A 17,658-nucleotide genomic window follows, 5' to 3' on the forward strand; every position below is an offset into this window, starting at 1 on the left:
AAAGACTTTACATGGGTGATAAGAGTATGATTTGGAAATTTAACTTTTTGAATTTAGAAAGTGTTGCGGTAGTAAGGTGATCTTTTTCACTATTAATTTGCAACTCACCAGTTCTGTGGTTTGAAGACTTGTTTGAAACCTACAATTATGACACAGTACGTATGTTTCTCAGCAACATGAAAGATATTTTCCTGGACTGAATCCGTTAAGGACAGCAGGAGTCAGGATGAAACCACAGCCTGGAGTTTGAAAAGGGACAGGGCTGCTTTAAGAGAAACAGGAAGTTGTAACTAGAAGCCATCTGAATACTAAGCCTGGGCAGATGCTGGTGAAGTAGCAACTGAAGTGGCAGTGTTGTTTGTTTGTTTTTAATTCTCAGGCAGCGGGACCGTCCTAGGCAAACGTCGACAGTCCTTGTCCAGGTTTTTAATCTAAGGAATCCTAAGACTGGAGAATGGAGCGACAGAGAAGGTTCCTGTCAGGGAAGGACGAGGATCAGTCTGAACATCAGGGAGCAGTGGAGCTGCTGGTCTTTAATTTTTTGCTCATTCTTACCATTCTGACAATCTGGTTATTTAAAAATCATCGTTTTCGTTTCTTGCATGAAACTGGAGGAGCAATGTTGTATGGTGAGTGCACAATTTGTGGGAAGGATGTGTAACTTGTTGCTCGGGCTAATTGGAGACTTGTGTTCAAAATGGCAAATTACTTACCCAAACGGGGGAAATGTGCTGATTGAAATGTCCTCAGCTTGAGGAAAGTTGCTGCAGCGTAATGCATGCTCATCCCTCTCCAGACAAGCTGCCGAAATGTTCCTTGTCACCAGAGTAAATGTCACAGTCATGTTCTCAGGGGGTACATAATCTAAGTCTGTTGACAGATGCAGGGCCATTGACATGTGAGGAGTCAAACTGGGTGAACTGTTTGTTTTTACAATGATATTGTGAAGTGATGGCTCAGTTTCCACAAGGAGCAGTCTTTTTCCTGGAGGGTAGGGGTGGGTTAGCGCCTCCAAATGAAAACCTCAGATGTCTTGTATAGACACCCTGCAGCCTGATTGTGTGTGGCCCAGAGTGATTCACAATTTGAATGAACGCTCATCAAGATAGCTACACTAATTCTTTCCATTGTCCATGATAGACTTCTTCCACTTCCTCAAGCTCTGAGGGAAAGCCAGAGAGTTGTACATGAAAAAATAATTGCTTTTCAAACAAAAAAAAGAACATCATTTAAAAATATAGATGGAGTAAACTCTCTCATGTTTCATAGTTTCAAGGAGAAAACTCTTGCAAAAACACACGGTATCCCACCCACTAGAATGACTATGTCCGTATCCATTTTAACTATGTAAGTGATGCCTTATTTTTTTATAATGGTACATATGTGTTTCTTTACGCAGTGTTTTTCATGCATTAGCCTGCTTGTAGGCTTTTAAATGTATTATTATTACCATTATTAGTATTATTTGCTGTGTATTTTATTTTTAGTTATTTTGGGAGAGGCTTAGGTTTGGAAAAACATCTAAGATAATAAACTTCCAATATATTGCTCTTTCTTTTAAATTTATCATGTCATTTAAAAAGAAAGTTAAATGCAGTATGATAACTTTTACCCGATCTACATTCTCATCTTTCAAAGTAAAATGCAAGACACCAGACACTCTCAAATTAATGCTATTGGTGAAGCATGGGACTTCACCGCTTTTCCTTCAGGCTAATAATGGATAATAACTTTTGAACGTAATGGAAAGAGGTTACGCCTTGTTGTAATTCATAGCAAGGAATAGACACCCATGTGTATATTTGGGCTTCCTTGGTTCTGAAAGCCCTTATATATCCCTGGGGTTCAGGGAACAGGATCAGTGCACATTTTCCCTATTAGCCATGTACTGTCCTGATGCTCAGGACTTACAGTGCTGTATTGAGGTTAAGAAATCCTAAACCTTAGATGGATCCCAATGTGAGATACTTGAGCCTTACGGTGGAGATTTCAGGCTGGACAGTATCTTTACTTTCATCAGAGTGATGCATGGATCCCTTCAGAAGAGTGTGCAGTTCCATAGTAAGGAAGGTGACAAAGCACATAGCAAAACTGTCATTTCAAGCAACAAAATAATATTAATAATAACAATCAATTGACAAGCCCTCAAAGAGAAAGGAAGTGGCGCTCTCAGCTGCAGAGCTCTGGCTCCAGTCTCTCTCCCCTCCTTCTCTATCAATGGGCCTTGCTCTTTCCCTGGGCTTTGCTAATAAATAAATAACAAGGATAAGGATGTAACCTGAGGACTCAAAAACAATGGAACCCGTGCATTAAATTAAAGGGGTATGTATACACTTTGGCAACACTGCACAGTTTTAGAAAATTGCAAGCCTCCATTGGAGGGTACTTTTCTTTATAACTCTGAATTTCATTAAACCATGAATCATTTATCAATTTCAGTTGAGTTGTGATAAGGATAATATTTTAGGAAGTTAGGTTAAATTTTGGTGCTTTATTAATGCAAACTGATTTTACATCGGAACACAGAAATTTAACTTTTTCTTTTGAATTTTAAGAAAATGAAGATATCTTTACTCCTCAAAACCACTATGAAAGATTTCTTAACTGTTGTTGGAATCATAAAATATGAGTCCACTGTCCACTTCTACCTAGCACAACATTTTTCTCAATTGATCTTCTGGCAATTTAAACAAAGTATTGAATGTAGTTGGGCTTTCTGATTTTTGGCCCCGTTTCATGACTTTTTTTAATGTGAAAGTTTTTTTTAAACAAACATTTTATTAGGAGCTTTACAGATATTATTATAATCCATAGTTCCATTAGAGCAAGCATAATTGTATAATTGCTGCCCTCATCATGTTCTTCTTTTTTAAAAATTCCTATTATTGGGGGCTCTTACAGCTCTTGTCACACACAATCCATACATCTATTCATTGTGTCAAGCACATTTGTACATACGTTGCTATCATAATTTTCAAAATACTTTGTACTTGAGCTCTTGGTATCAGCTCATTCCCCTCCCCACCCCATGATACTTTAGAAAAAGTTTTTTTCATGACTTCCACCAAGTGAGTGCAGTCTCCTTTCATCCACTTTTCTGTTGTTCATCCTCTTGGGAGGGGGTTACATGTTGATCATTTTGATCAGTTCCACCTTTTCCCCCTGACCTTACCCTTACCCTCCTGGTATTGCTATTCTCATTTTTGGTCCTGGAGTGTTTATCTGTCTTGGGTTACCTGTGTTGTGAGCTCTTATCCGTACCAGTGTACATGCTCTGGTCTAGCTGGATTTGTGCGGTAGAACTGGGGCCATGTTAATGGGGATGGTGGGGGGAGGAGAAGGAAGCATTAAAGAATTGGAGCAAAGTTGTATGTTTCCTCAGTGCTATACTGCACCCTGACTGGCTCATTTCTTCCTTGGGATCCTTCTGTACAGGATGTCCAATTGTCTACAGATGGGCTTTATGTCTCCACTCAGCTCTCTCCCTCATTCACATCGATGTGATTTTTTCCCATTGATACCTCATGATCACACAGGCTGGTGTGATTCTTCCATGTGAGCTTGATGGCCACTTGTTTATCTTCAAGCCTTTAAGACCCCAGATGCTATATCTTTTGATAGCTGGGCACCATCTGCTCTCTTCACCACATTTGCTCATGCACCCATTTTGTTTTCAGAGATCCTGTTGGAAAGATGAGTATCATACATTGGCCACATTATTAGAACAAACCATTCTTGTACTGAGGTAGGATTTAAGTAGAGGCCCAAAGTCTGCCTACTTCCTTATTGTATTACTTACATATACATAGATAAGTACCCCTATATTTGTATTTTTAGAGATATGCCTATCTATCTTTATGCCTATCTATATGATTTTTACTCCCTAGTTGCTTCCTCTATTTCTTTTTCCTTTACTCCTGCTCCACGATCATGTTCACCGATTGTTGAAAGAAAGTCCTGAAACATATACAATCAAAAACAAACACCAAACCGCTGCCATTGAGCCAATTTCAACTCAAAGAGATTACAGAAATTACGAAGATATGCATATACCTGCAAAAGTTCCATTGCTGTAATTTTGAACACTATTGAACTCAAGAGTTGAATGAAAAATATTCATCTTTAGTGCTATTTAATTTTTCATTGGCATACCATGCTAGTTGTTGCCATTTAAGTGGAACAATTCCTGTGTCCTCATTTACCAGAGGGAGAAGTGGATTGTCAGAGAAGGGAAGAGACCTTCCTAAGTTGAATGGAGGGCAGAGTTGATGTGCTCTCACTCATCCTTATCACCTAATAAAGTTAATGTCTGTCTTAAAAGAACTTTCATTACATGGATGAACCTGGAGGACATTATACGGAGTGAAATTAGTCAGTCACAAGAGGCCAAATATTGTAGGAGGCCAAAATGTAAAATGTCCATAAAAGGTTTTCACACTTACAGAAACATTCTTTGGTAGTCACCAGGGAGTGAGAGGGCAAGGAAGGATAAATAATGAATAAAATAAAATATAAAGAAATCTCTCATTGATAATGCTTTAAAAATAGTCCACATGGATGATGTTAGTGATTCCTCATATTTATTTTTCAGTGATGATCTAAGTATGATATTTAAAATATTTGGGGATACTTTCTGTCAGTGATGTAATAAAATAGAAACTACAACAAAGGAACACAAGAACCATGTTTTAATGATAAGGGGGAATGGGATGTCAAGTGAATGAATTTACCGGCAGCTATAAGTGAAGCTTGAATTCAAAGATTAGGAAGTAGCGTTAGAACTCATAAGTCCAACATTCTCGTTCTGAAGAAGGAAAAGCAGTGATGTAAAGAGGAAAATATTATGTAATTGTAACAGTGGAGCTAGGATTTAACCCGAATCTCTTTATTGAGAGAACTAGAAGATACTTAAAAAATAATTAAAATTTACAATGCACTTTCTGAAAATAAGATGCATTTGTGAGTTCCAAAAATATCCACATCCTCTTTATGCTTTCAGGATTCATCAGATTCTCTTTCCAAAAGAAGTCAAAAGTGGTGACATTTCAGTGAATTTCATGAGTCAGATAAACCAATGGTTCTTGCAGGGGCTCTGCCAGATACATGGTGATAATCAACGGGGAAGAAAAGAAACAAAATGTTATTTAGTATTTAAACACGAATTTTTAAAAAATAGATTGGATTATTTGGGAATAAGAGGTAACTCAATTATCCCCATTCTACAGACACATATGCTCATAATGAAACCCTTGGGCTTTAGCATTACCACATGTAATGCTATTGATAATTCTGGCCAATATTTTGCAGGTTGTACTGAATATTGCTCTTGCTTTCAGTGATCATGTGATATACAGTCTATATCAGAACCCATACATTTTGCTCAAACATCAGCTTTTCTATATTGCTTCTGCCCGATATAACCTTTGTCATTCTACTGTTTTTCCTTTGGCATGGGTCAAATTGCTGTTGGGAAGATGCAACAGATGTTGATCCATTTTTTTTCATGCATCTGGAAATCTAAATAAAAAACATTTTATGGAGAAATGGCTCATAATATCACCCATAGAAATAAAATGTGGGAGGAAAATAATCATATAGGATATTTTATCTCTTTTATAGTTATGTTTATTATAACATGTATATAATATACAAAGGTGCTGTGAGTCAGCATCTACTCGATGGCAGTGAGTTTGGTTTTGGAGATTATATATATTTACAGTTTCAAGCTGTCCACCATAATATACCACGTGAAGGGAAAGGTTGTGGGGGCCAAGAAAAATTCATGTGTGTTTTTCTGTTTGACTCTCCATTAATTAGAGACAAATATGATACTCAAAATGGAAAAAGTTCATTGTGAAAATGGATTTTCTGATGTTAAGGCTCATAGGATGCTTTTAAAATTTTGTGGTTCGCATTATAAAAATACTCTGCTTCCTCAAGAACATTAATGGCTGATTGACACTCATAATTTTTCCAGCAGCCATTATTTCTAATGTGAAGGATTAGAATCTATAACTGGTTTAAAATTTAAGCCTTAGTGGTACTCATTTAAATTGGACTAAAAGCTTAAATGACTATTAATGGCCAACATATTGACGGGCGGCAGCTGGTGTACTTAGCTCAGCTCACTTAGGGCCTTTTATCCCTTACTCATTGTTCATAATAGAAAATTCTTTGTGCTTCCCCATTGCATTAAGAATCCCATTACACATCACTTGGGGCTCCCATACTTTAAAGAACATTCATAATATCATGAATTTGGGGGTTGGGTTCTGAACTTAGAGAGCACTTTACACTGCTTGGAATCGTACCTATGATTTCATGACATTACAATATAAGAGAAAGTCAATGTGTACACTTTTCTGACTGTTTAATGACAAAAAGTGAGTTTTAGATTTTGAATTCACTAAACAATTTTCATGTTAAAATATTTTCTGATTCTTTAAGAGTATGCATAACATTGTAATAGAACCAATTTAATTTACTCAGCAGAAGCACTCCTGTCCACCCCCACTAACTGAAAGAAAAATATCATTCCATTGTGAACTACCAAGGTTTACTAAAAAATAATAATTTTATGGCATTAATTTTATCCTAGATCTCTCTTGAGAGTCCTTAGGATAAGCATGGCATGCCGGCCTGCTGTGGAGCCATTCCACTGACCGACCAGCTGAACTAGATATTGTTGGGGCCACTCCACCCCTTCTCCACATCTGGAAGGTCCCTCCTAGTTTGTTGGCTTTTGGAACCCTGGTGTGCTTTATGGACACTTTGGGGGAATGTAGCTTATCATCTGGATGCAAGTTTTCTAGACCTCTTGCTTTGGGAAAAAAAAATTAACCGTTGACCTTATTGTTCTCATTTGTACATTGAATATAAAAAAGAAATACATGAGCAAGTTTTCTTCTAGTTGCAATGGCCTGTGATTCTTCAAATCTTCAAACTTTCGGCTGCGGCTGACTTCCATCATCCTCTCTGACACTTCGCCTTAAACCAGCACCTCTCTTCCGAGAGCCTGACATTCTATAATCATGCCCTTTCTCTTCTCAGAGACAGGAATTTAGTTAGCCTTGCATTTAGTGACCACTCTTACATTGTTTAGGGGAACTGCTTGACTTGGCAATGGGTGTTCAGCAAATCCTGCTGAATTTATATCAGAAAGGTAAGAACAAGTTATGCTATCAGTGGGCTGGCTGCCTGAAGACTTGTGATTGCATTCCTGTGAAAACCAGAGTGACTCTGGCTTAATATGAAGGGACCTGCAGAAAGACAATTGCTGTTAGGATACTAGCATCTTAAACTCTCCTTATTGCTGTAAAAAGAATCTAGGATGGATGAACCTCTCAGAACCAGTGGTGAGAGTGGCCCACCGGGAGTGAAGGGGGTATAGAAAGGGAGAACTGATCTCGGGGATCTCCATGTAGCCTCCTCTCTGGGAGATGGGCAACAGGAAGGTAACAGGCAACAGGCATCGAGTCATAGAGGTTAGGATTTTTCACACATATTTTAGGGGAATGTAATTCAATCCATAACTTTCCTAGACCAGGGAAAGCTCTATATGAAAGAAGCAGGCATAATAATTCCTGACCACTAGCAGAGCCAGGAATTGTTTTCCACAAGATGTCCAGTGATTGATTTTTCAGAAGTAGCATTCCAGCCCTTACTCCATGGTGCCCGTGTTAGTCCAGGAAGGCTAGAGAAAAAAATCCAGGGAGACTCTTATGTGTATAAGAAAAAGTCTTTATATAAAAGATCCCATCCCAGTCCAGATCAAGTCCATAAGTCTGATATTAGTCCATATTGTCTGATACCAGTCTATAAATTCCTCTTCAGACTCACTCCACACATGCAATGACATAGAATGCAGGAAGATCACAGGCCATTGGGTGGAAAGTCTTGTGGATCCAGTGGTGGTAGAAACATCTCAGTACTGGCGTGGGTCTCTACATGGTTCCTCCAGCTCCAGGGTTCTGGTTCTATCAGCATAGTTCCATATGGCTTATCAACAGGAATGTCTTACAGGGAGAGAGTGTATCTGGGCTCCAGTGAGCTATTTATCTCTCTCATGCCTCCAAATGAGGTCATGATGTTGAGACTGATTGACAGGCTAGACTCCACCCCCTCACAAGTTGACAGGAGATTATGTAACTGCACAGTGCCTTCGGGTGGACGCTTAACTTTTCAGCTTTGAGATCAGCAACTGAGCATAATAACCTTTTTCATCACCAGGGGCTGCTGGGACCATGGAAAAAAAGATTGTGTAAAGATGACCTTTGAAATAACAATTCAGATTAAAAAGCACTTACTAAATGTCAAAATAATAATAATAAAATAAAAAATTACCATCGTTATCCATCTAAGAAATCTCATTTAGGAAAATGTTTTAGCATAATTCCAAACAACTTTTGATCAGAGGGGAATGGAGTTGGTTCTGAAATGCAGGTTTATTATATGACGAACTTTGGAACACTAGCCAAGAGGAGAGTATACTTTATTATGCCTGGAAATCAGGATGGCAGGACTAAGTAGGAAAGAAGGACATAGAAGTATGAAGCTATTTTAATATCTTTGGGAAATTAACATATTATGTTGGAGCCTATATCTTACCGCCTCCAGCTTTATAGGAGTACCCAATTCCACATCTTCAAGGTCTATTTTCACAAAGTCAAGATCAGATATGCCTCCATCTTCCATTTTCCTTATCCTACTGTGACATCAACCATCTCTCCCACAACGCTACTTCTTTGGTAGGTGAGATAATTCCTTGTAATGGTCATACAGAATTCACAGACAGTACTCAAATTATAAGATTTATTAGGGAAGGTAACACATTATAAAAATATTCTTTTTTTGTCCACAGTACTTCTTCTCAGCCATGCTGGAAAGTATTTCTCTTTCTGGTCCTCAGACTCTCAGCCACTTCATCCCTTGGCCTCTGCTGTGACCAATAAACCCATTGCCAGCATGTCTCATAGTCTTGATATGCCTTCTCTGCTCTGTCTCATGACCTTGATGCTATGGTTTCTGCTGCTTCTTCCACTTTAGTGAAGCCTTACATGTGCTCCACTGGTGGCTTTTCTTTGTGAGAGTCTTGGGATGCCTGTTTCTGCTTCTGAGATGGCTCACTCTCCCCAGCAGAATGGTAAAACTGACCAATCCCTAAGTTAGAGTCTTATAGACCTTATTTGCATGCTCCCACCCAGTCACCTAGTATTAAAAAAATATGGATAGAAGAGCCATATCAAGTAATTCATGTAAGTATATTTTATTCATTTTTGTAACTCACATATCCTAGAGCACTAGCCTACCTGTCTGTGACCTGAAAGCAGAATGGGTAAATGAATAAAGTGTTTTCATATTTTCAATATAGATAATGGAGTAAGAAACACTCTAGAAAGACAATAATCATATTTCTCTAAATGCTACTTTGTATTGGTGGTTTATATTGCTATTTTTACTTTCCTCCTTGTCTCTGTCATTCGTTCTCCCACAGATATCCAGTTTACATAGGGGACATTTAAAATGTTGTAGATAAGAAGCTACACAAACTCAGAGGGTCTCTTTTGCCTTTAAGAGACACTGTGGAGAAATAGAAAGTTGAGCTAAAGTTTCCCATAATGTGTTCTACTTTAATAAAGGAAAATAAATAAAATACAGGACATAATTTTTGCCTTATTGCCCATTTTTGGAGCTAAAGCCAAGGTTTGCAAAATAACACTGAACCAGATAAACCTTTATGCCAGTGGACCCTAAAGCATGTGATTTCAATTCTAAGTAAAGTAAGAACTCAGAGACAAAGATGTTCAACAAGTAAAGGTTCCATCAGAGGAGGCATCAGAGAAGAACTGGGGCTGGAGATGGACCTTGTAGCATGGTGAGTACCCTCACCAAAAAACCCAAACTCACCACCATCAAGTCAATGATGACTCCTGTGGGTTTCTGAGACTGTAACTGCTTACAGGAGTAGAAAGCCTGGGCTTTCTCTCGAGGAGTTGCTGGTGGTTTAGAATGGCTAATGATGGAGGTCACAACCCAACATGTAACCACTACCCCAACAGGATCCTTGTAGTGAGTGTCCTAGAGACATCATTTTCTCCATGAGGGCCTATATGGAGAGAGGTTAGAATAACTGGGAAACACAGCTCATCTATAAAACAAGTACACATCATTGTCATCTTAGCTGTCCAGGTGATCAGATTTAAGGAGCAAGAGCTGAACTTGGCCTAGAGTTTCAGCCTGAAGAAAGTGATACCATCAACTGTCCCAGAAACAGATTTCAGCCTTTGTGGGAACCAGGCCTGGGTTCTGGAGGCTGGTTGCTTGTTACCTCTCCGCTTTGCTGGGAACAGACTCTTTTCCTTCCTCAACAGGATTGGGCTATAATTAAAAGTTTACTAAACACAGTGGTGATTTTTAACCATGGCAACCAGTCTCCTTTCTCCTTCTATGAAAATAATTCGTGCTTTCTGTGTATTATATCTTTGCTTGGATATACATAAACAAAACCTTCCCACTAGCATTTACTCTTTGCAATCAAGCTTTGTCTGTCAACTACGCTGACAAAATGGTATGCTGGAGTGTTAAAGCACTGAGTGAACATTTCGATTATAAAAGTATAACTAGGCTCTATGGGTGCCTGGCACTTGATAAGCGAGGTCTGGGAAATGTAGTTCCAGGCCGGGCAACTGCTCTCAACAATAATTCTACCCAGTGGAGGAGCATACATTTTAGTGAATTTTTAGATGTCTTTTCTGTGTTCAGGTACCATGCTACAAACTTGGAGCCTAAGTCCTAACCCCTCCCAGATTTAGCTCATCTTAACAAATATTACACACAACTTTAGGGTCCATTTCAAGATTTGTACCATTAAAGAGGCTTTGGAGTATCTGGTGACATGAAGTAACAAAGGGTGCCTACTAGATGTCATTGCACACATCACATTTATCTTCATGTATAGAAACATTATCTCCTGTGAGACTCGGGTGGGTTTTTAAAAAATCTATAAATGCATGGCACAGAAATATACACAAAAATGGTTTGATTATGTAAATGAAAGGGTATTAGATGACTGGACTTAGAAGGGAGTGGTGAGACTGCTGATGGTTAATGTTTTAGTGGACAATGCTTTTTTATCATAAAACACATATATAAATTCTCATTTTATGGCTGATTTTGTTTTTGTTGTTGATTTATGACTTAGAAGACTCCATGTGCTATAGGGTGGAACTGCTTCATTGGGTATTCTTGGCTGTAATCTTTATGGACGGAGACCACCAAGTCTATTTCTTCCTCAGAGCTATTGGGCCAGTTTGAACAACCAACCTTTGGTTACCAGACAGGGCAAACAGTTTGCAGCATCAGTTAATTTCAATTCTCATTTTGAATTGAAACATGTTCAGAATGTGAAGGTCTTCTGCCGTTGTTAATGTATAAGCTGATTGCTGTGTGGTTGATTCGGACTCACAGCCATCCTATGAAGAGTAGACATGTTTCACATGATGTAAAATGATTCATAATTTCCCAGGTGTCATGAGCCTATCAACCCAGTTTATACTCTTAAAAGTTAAGAATTGCCTCCTCAGGTTCAATCCTTTTCTACCTGGAATGGTATTGTGGTAGTTACATAATCTGTTGTTAATTTGAAATTTAAGAGTAAAGGGGTGGAGTTTAGCATGTCAACCAGGTCGCAGCTTGAAGATCTCATTTGGAGGTGCTAAGAAGATAAATAGCTCACTGGAGGCCAGGCACAAGCTCACTCCCTGCAAGATACTCCCATTGATGAGACACACGGAGCGACACTAGATCCCTGGAGCTGAAAGAACGACATGGAAGCCTGTGCCAGCACTGAGCTGCTTCCACTGCCAAAGGATCCACAGATTTTCCACCCACTGCCCTGTGCTCTTCCTGCATGTGGCATCATTGCATGTGTTTTATGAGTCTGAGGAGGGCTTTATAGATTGGTATGGGACATATGGGCTAATATCGGACTTATGGACTTGATCTGGACTGGGCTGGGATGTTTTTTCAATATTAAATTGCTCTTGTATATAAAGCTCGTTCCTATACACATAGGAGTGTCTATGAGTTTGTTTCCCTAGCCTACCTAGACCAACACAGTTATGCCTAACAACACCACCAGCTAAAATTGCATGCCTCATCAGAGAGAATCCGTTTCAACCATCACATTAGGAGTAGATTAATTAAATGTTTGATGAAAGAGAGTAAACTAATTTTTTAAGTTGAATATTTCATAGGACTCATAAAGAGACGCTTTGTTCAAAATAGTTAGAAAATTTAGAGAATGCATTCTATCATATAACAAGAAGTCTAGAGTTAAGGTAGTTTCAGGGAAGGCTGATTCAGTTGTTCAATGATGTCATTCATCATTTGGTTAGATTGGAATCTTGGCCCTGGCATCACAACATATTGACTTGGTGCTTGAGCTGGATCCCTTCATGGTCACACGATACTATCCAGCAAATATTGCAAAGGCATATTGTTTTGATCAGTAAGAACTTCTTTCTCCCTCAATATGGAAAATAAATGCTTCCTTTCAGACTGCATGGTCAAATTTAAATCATGTGGACCAGATGTACTTTGCAGGAGAATTCTCTGCCTGGCTTGGTTGGACTACCCAGATTCTGTTATATCAGTGAGGGTTTGCTTGCAGAACTTACAGGAGAGGCGAGTAACTCATATCTCCAAAAACTGAGGGTTCATTAGGAGGAAAAACGAGATGGCTGTATGCTGGGTGGCCAAGCAGCAGCAGTGTCCACTGCAAGTGCTTTGCCCATGCAATCTACTGAGCAGCTCTCTATGGACGAGTGAATGAGTTTCTAAATCCTACAATAGCCCTGACCCTTTCCTATGCCACGTCTACAGATTCTAAACCATATGTTTAATAGCATCCAATATTGAACCTTATATATTGCCTTCCTTCTGTATAATTTTTTCATTCTTTATTTTAGGCCTCATAATGGGATTAATTTTACGATACGTTACCACACCAACTGATATTGAAAGTGGAACTGTCTATGACTGTGGAAAACTGCCTTTCAGCCCATCAACTCTGTTGGTCAATATCACTGACCAAGTTTATGAATACAAATTTAAAAGAGAAATAAGCCAGCACAACATCAATCCTCACCAAGGCAATGCTATCCTTGAAAAGGTAAGAACTTGTTCAATCACGTATGTTAGGCTCCCGCTATATATAACTGCATCATATATTGTTGTTGTTAGTTGGCATGAAGTCCACTACAGTGTGTTACAGAATAGAACTGCTCCACAGGGTTTTCTGAGGTGAGATCGCAATGGCAGCACACCCAAGCCTTTTCTTTTTGCTGTGTTTCTGTGTGTCAGCCTTTAGGTTAGCTCTCCAGAACAGATCCTTTCCACAACCTATTGTGTCACCTGTGCCAGGGAGGACAAGCTTTCTTTGTTTTTTGTCAAGGGCCTTATGGATATTTATAACACCATCCACAGGCCATATAAAATATTCACCTTAAAAGTTAGTTTACTATGTTTGATCAAACATTTAATTAACCTACTCCTAATGTGCGGCCTGTGATGTTAACTGGTGTTGATGATTTCTCAGGCTTTATACCGCCAGTCTGTGGTTTGGACAGCCCCCACCCCTGCCCTAGGTGGAGACCATGAAAAAGTGGTTAACTGCTAGCTGTAAGTCAAAAGCCCTGCAGTTTGAACACAGGAGTAGCTATGGGAGAATGACGTGGCACTCTGGTTGCTGTAAAGATTACAGCCTTTGAAACCCTGAGGCAAATCTACCTTCTGCTCTGTGCTCTGTGGATGCTTTAAGACACAAATCACTGGCCGTGTTTTGTTTTGTTGTTGTTGTTGTTTTTTAATTTGGGTTTATATTGAAGAGACTTCAAACAGTTCTTGATGTTCACTAACTTTTAGAAACTCCCTCATGGATATAAACTCTCCCCTTTCAGCATTGTATAGTTGAAGCAATTATTTTTTTCAAGTTCACTAAAAGGTTAACAGCTTGAATTATACTCTTATTATAAGTTCAGTTGCTATATTTTTTTCCTTGGAATTGAGTAACATATTTTTAAACAATTGTTTTTGAAAGTCCAATTAAATTAGGTAAAAAGATAATAATTAAATCAGATTCATCTTTCTTGATGCTTCATGTTTTCCCATGTGCATTGAGGTATCGATGTGCCTATTACCAGCTACTTGGTTGAAGTCTTCCTTCAGTCAAAGGGAAAATGCAGGAGAATGAAATCATTCCGACTTGAAAGACTGGATCTAGGATAACTTATTGTTGATTTCAAACATCAACCACTTGGCTGTTTACAGCGGCACACAGTCAATCTCAACGGATCTGGATCCTATAAGTTTTGAGGGAAACATGTAAAGTTGCTTTCTAAGTAGGAAAAAAGAAAGGGAAGTAATTCATGTTTTAAAAAATGGTTTCTTATTGGAAATGTGTGAACTCTCTGTTATTGGTTGGAAACTTCCTTTTGATTTTGGGGTCAGAAAACAGGTCAGGTTGCCTTTTGTGGTGTCCTGTGTGTCCTGGGTCATTCTGAGTATAAGTGAATTCTTTTTAAAACAAAAGTTGTGCAACAAGGTTTTCTGACATAATCTGATACAAGAACAAAGAGTTATTCTAGCTCCTTGTGGGTCAGAGCGGAGCAGTTTCTTGATAAAGTGCATTTTAAATACTTTTATCCTATATAGATTTAATTTTCTTTTTTAAAATATTCTTTTTATATTGTTCAGTTTTAAAGTGTTTAAGGCAGTCATTTTTTTTCTCATTCAAGATGCTTTGGGTAATTTATAGTCATTTTTTCCCACGTTATCTTCCACCAGCAGGTTTCTAGATTAACTTCCTACTAGCTAATGGTGGGGGCTCCAGGAAGTCAAACTAATTATAACATGAGTCTAAGTCAGACTTAGTTAAGGCGGTGAACCAAAGCACACAAAAAGCAAATCCAATAATATATATTTTTCCAAAACCATTTTATTGGGAATTATATAATTCTGTCATTCAATCATATAAAGCAGTATTGGATAATTGCTACCACAATCAGTTTTAAAACATTCTTTTCCTTCTTAACATCAGCTTCCCCCATCCCCAATCCTACCACCACACCCCCGAAACCCCTCTTCTACTTGCTGTCCCTATAGGTTCATCAACCCTGGGTTTCAGACACTGAAAAATATGAGGAGTCACTTCTGGATCTTCTGCTTTTGGGGCTGATCTCTTCCAATTTATCTTCCTGTTTGCATGGAAAATAGTCTATCCTAGCATAAATTAATTTGTAAAATAACCCTGTTAGCAATTTAAAATTTTAATTTAAAGCAAATTCTTCTACTTTACTTTTGCTTAAGACTGAGAGAAAAATTAAGGAAGTCTTTATCTTCTTTATCTCCTGCCAGTTTTTCATCCACATTTATTAGTAGCATTTCTAAGATATACTGTGGTAATCTCCCAAACAGGTTGAGCTCTGTCTGTCATTATCTACGTAACTGGGATGCTACATTTGGATGACTAGCAAACAGGGATCTATGCTCTCCCAGTTTTAGGAGGTTAGAAGTTTGAATTCAGGGCTTTAGCCCAAAGGGGAGGATTTCTCTTTCTGTGGGCATGCAGGAAACGTCCATGCCTCTTTTCAAAATCGGTTTAGCTGTCAGCGAGTAAGTTCCAACTTACAGTGGCCCCCATACAACGGAACGGGGTATAACCCAGATCTGTGTCGTGCTCAAAATGGTTCATATGTTTGAGCCCATTGTTTCAACTACTGTGTCATCATGTCAGTCCATCTTGTGGAGGGCCTTCCTCTTTTTCCTCGCCCCTCTCATTTACCGAGCAGAGGATGGCCTTTTCCAGGCACTGGTCTCTCCTGAGGACATGTCCAAAGTACAAGGGCTGAAGTCTCACCACCCTTGCTGCCCAGGAATATTTGACTGGACTTCTAAGACATATTTGTTGGTTCTTTCAGAAGTCCGTGGTACTTTCAATATCCTTCAGCAGCTCCATAATTCAAATGCATTGATTCTTCTTTACTCTTTCTTATTCAGTATCTACTTTTCACATATATATACGGAAATTGAAAATACCATGGTTTGAGTTAGATATACTGTGGTTGTTACATAATCTGTTGTCAGTTGGAGACTTAAGAGTGAGAGGGTGGAGTTTAGCCTGTCAATCAGGTCGCAGCTTGATGACCTCATTTGGAGGTGCTAAGGAGATAAATAGCTCATTAGAGGCAGGACAAACTCACTCCCTATGAGACATTTCTTCTGACAAGACACAAGGAGCTATGCTAGAGCCCTGGCAGCTGGAGGAGATACATGGAGACCCTGCCAGTGCTGAGATGCTTCTACCGCTATTGGATTCACAAGATTTCAACCCACTTGCCTGTGATCTTCCTGAATTCAGGATTATTGCATGGTTATGTGAGTCTAAAGAGGAATTCATGGACTAGTATTGGACATATGGACTAACATTGGACTTAGGGACTTGATCTGGATGCAACTGCGATGTTTTCATAATGTACAATTGCTCTTTTATATAAAGCTCTTTCTTACACATTTATGAGTGCCTATTAATTTGCTTCTCTAGTCTAATACATATACCTTAGTCTTCAAAGTACCATTCTTACTTTTTAACACTTTAAAGAGGTCTTATGCAGCAGATTTACCTAATGCAATGTACCATTTGATTCCTTGACTCTAACTTCCATGAAAATTGATTGTGGATTGAGGCAAGACAAAATCCTTGACAATTTCAATCATTTTCTGTTTATCATGATGTGAGTATTTTAGCTTGCTTCTCATTGAGGTGCAAGCCATACTTAAGGCTACAATCCTCGATCTTCATCAGCAAGTGCTTCAAGTATATCTCATTTTCATCAAAGAAGGTTGTGTCACCTGCACATTGCAGGTGGTTAAACCCTCCTCCACTCCTGATCCTGGATTCTTCCTCATATAATCCAGCTTCTCTTATTAATTGCTAAACCTAGAGATTGAATACAAGTGGGAGAGAAACCAACCCCGATGCACCTTTCTTGATGTTAAGCCATGTAGTATTCTCATGTTTGATCGTACAACTCTCCTTTGATCCATGTGCAGCTTACAAATGAGCACAATGAAGCACTTTGGATTTCTTATTCTTTTCAAGGCTATCCATAGTTTGTTATAGTTCACATAGTCAAATGCCTTTGCATCAAAATCTCTGGGCCCTAGCATTCCTTAGAAATCCCCATGTGTCTTAGCATCAGTTTTCCTTGGGTCTAAGAGGTTCTCAGTGCAGGAATCCTGGATATGCTCTGCTCCTGACTCTCCCTTCTTGATGGTAATCAGGTCTTTTCTGTTCTCTTCTATTTTGTAAGATAACTGATGATCTAGGCGTTACCTAAGGAAATTTCCTCATACTGAATAATGGCCGTGACTAAAATAATAGGGTAGTATTGCAGTCCACCCTAATCTTCTTGGAGCTGATGGATTTATCACATCAAAGCACCTCATGGGGTTGTCACATCATGACAGAGCCGGCAACTTAACAACACTACCTAATTGCCCCTGTCAGTTGTAATACTATGGTGGCTTATATGTTGCTTTGATGCTATGCCATTGTTATTTCAAATGACCAATGACTTGTTCATAGCAAACACCTTTCAA

General features: G+C 38.8%; 1 protein-coding gene across 1 annotated transcript in view; it reads left to right on the forward strand.

Moving 5' to 3' along the window:
- Positions 1–322: 322 nt before the first annotated feature.
- Positions 323–17,658, forward strand: part of SLC9A9 (solute carrier family 9 member A9) — an 826,675-nt gene continuing 809,339 nt past the window's right edge. The window contains exons 1-2 of the mRNA XM_075546794.1: positions 323–629; positions 12,969–13,171. Of these exons, the coding sequence (XP_075402909.1) occupies positions 455–629; positions 12,969–13,171 (378 nt within the window). The 5' untranslated portion in view covers positions 323–454. The remainder of the gene's footprint in view (positions 630–12,968; positions 13,172–17,658) is intronic.

Source organism: Tenrec ecaudatus, chromosome 4 (genome assembly GCF_050624435.1).
Source record: "Tenrec ecaudatus isolate mTenEca1 chromosome 4, mTenEca1.hap1, whole genome shotgun sequence".
NCBI lineage: Eukaryota > Metazoa > Chordata > Mammalia > Afrosoricida > Tenrecidae > Tenrec > Tenrec ecaudatus.